Source organism: Rhinopithecus roxellana, chromosome 15 (assembly GCF_007565055.1).
Source record: "Rhinopithecus roxellana isolate Shanxi Qingling chromosome 15, ASM756505v1, whole genome shotgun sequence".
In the NCBI taxonomy this organism is placed as follows: Eukaryota; Metazoa; Chordata; class Mammalia; order Primates; family Cercopithecidae; genus Rhinopithecus; species Rhinopithecus roxellana.
This window is the reverse complement of record NC_044563.1, coordinates 61,161,006-61,163,117: the sequence shown is the minus strand read 5'-3', so window position 1 is coordinate 61,163,117 and position 2,112 is coordinate 61,161,006. Positions and strand designations below refer to the sequence as shown.

The window sequence follows — 2,112 nt, the reverse complement described above, 5'->3', positions numbered from 1 at the left end:
TTTGATCAACTAGATTTGACAATCTGAACAAACCAATGTTAAACCCATTCAGAGAAAAGGTAATGTGCTTCCTTAGTACATTTACCATAGCACATTTTCTCTTTACATTTTTAGCAGGTTTTGATATTTTATAACCTTATTTTAAAAGCTCTTGATCATTTTTGAAGGCATAATTTAAAAAAGCACAAATCTCATCCACCCAAAATCAACAGACAAAAGCTGGGTCCAAATCTGCCTAGACAGTTTTCTATTTAAGGGTGTATGTTTCTCTCTCACATCAAACACTTTAATACAATTAAACCATAGTTTAATCTGCCTCCTGCTATTCCCTGATATATTATACTATGATGTGAACATTATACCAGGAAGTGCTTATCTTTTAAAATATCAATATAATCTAATTCACTGAATGGATGTACTAGAATTTAAACAATGCTTTATTTGTGGGCACATTATTCCAACTTGACATTAGTAAAAAATTTGTTGCAAACATCTAATCAATATGTTTTTTATTAGTGAGTGTTGCTATTGATCAGTGATAAGAGAAGCATATGCAGGCACTGGCTAAACACATTACATGGATTTACATTTAACTATTACATGTAGAACTCTTTCGTATTTTGTTTCCTTCAGAAAAAGTTCCTTTGAGTAAAATTATGAGTTAAAAGGGATGCATAATGTTGGGGATTTTTACAGTGTGGTAGGGTGATTTAGTAAAAATCATGAGCATGCCTATTTCTACACTTAATAGCAGGTATTGTTATGGATAATTTATTTTATAAAACACGAAATGATTTTTTTTCAAGTTGGCATTCAGAACTCTTCTTTATTATAGGCACCACCAGTCACCCTGGATGGAAATGAGAATCTAGTCTACAGTTCCCAGAAGCAAGTATCACTCATAAGAGTAAAAATCTGAAACTAAGAGCTCCTGTCTCCTGGATCCCCAGGTCCCTGAATATGTTAACCCCTAATAATGCCTGCTCCGTGCCTACCTCTTTCCAGCTCACTGGCATCCCTGGCCTGGAATCCCTGCACATCTGGCTCTCCATCCCCTTTGGCTCCATGTACCTGGTAGCTGTGCTGGGGAACATGACCATCCTGGCAGTAGTAAGGATGGAGCACAGCCTGCACCAGCCCTTGTACTTTTTCCTGTGCATGTTGGCTGTCGTTGACTTGGTCCTGTCAACCTCTACCATGCCCAAACTACTGGCCATCTTCTGGTTTGGTGCCCATAACATTGATGTGAATGCCTGTTTGGCCCAGATGTTCTTCATTCATTGCTTTGCCACTGTTGAGTCAGGCATCTTCCTTGCCATGGCTTTTGATCGCTATGTGGCCATCTGTGACCCACTGCACCATACCTGGTTGCTCACCCATGCTGTGGCAGGTCGTTTGGGACTGGCTGCCCTCCTCCGGGGGGTAATCTACATTGGACCTCTGCCCCTAATGATTCGCCTGAGGTTACCCCTTTACCAGACCCAAATCATTGCCCATTCCTACTGTGAGCACATGGCTGTGGTCGCCTTGGCATGTGGTGACACAAGGGTCAACAACTTATATGGAATGGGGATTGGCTTCCTGGTATTAATCCTGGATTCACTGGCCATCACTGCCTCCTATGTGATGATTTTCAGGGCTGTAATGGGCTTGGCCACCTCTGAAGCCAGGCTTAAAACCTTAGGGACATGTGGCTCTCACATCTGTGCCATCCTCGTTTTCTACATCCCCATTGCTGTTTCCTCTCACACACCGCTTTGGCCATCGTGTGCCTCCCCATATCCATATCCTTTTGGCCAACATTTACCTCCTCATCCCACCTATCCTCAACCCAATTGTCTATGCTGTCCGCACCAAGCAGATCCGAGAGACTCTTCTCCATATTAAGGCAAGGACTCAAACCAGGTGACTGTTCTGTATCTTTTTATTTTAGGTTCAGGAATACATGTAAAGGTTTGTTACATAGGTAAACTCATGTCACAAGGATATGTTGTACAGATTATTTCATCACGTAGGTATTAAACTCAGTACTCAATAGTTATCTTTTCTTACGGGGCATATAATACTTAGTCATGACAGGACAAAGCTCTAACTGGGGAAGCCCATGAAATG

General features: G+C 41.4%; 1 protein-coding gene across 1 annotated transcript; it reads left to right on the top strand.

The window, feature by feature from the left end:
- The first annotated feature begins 960 nt into the window (after window positions 1-960).
- Window positions 961-1,909, top strand: LOC104665217 (olfactory receptor 52M1-like). The gene is given in 2 exon segments (XM_010366980.1): window positions 961-1,742; window positions 1,744-1,909. Coding segments are annotated over 2 exon segments (948 nt in total).
- The last annotated feature ends 203 nt before the right edge of the window (window positions 1,910-2,112 follow it).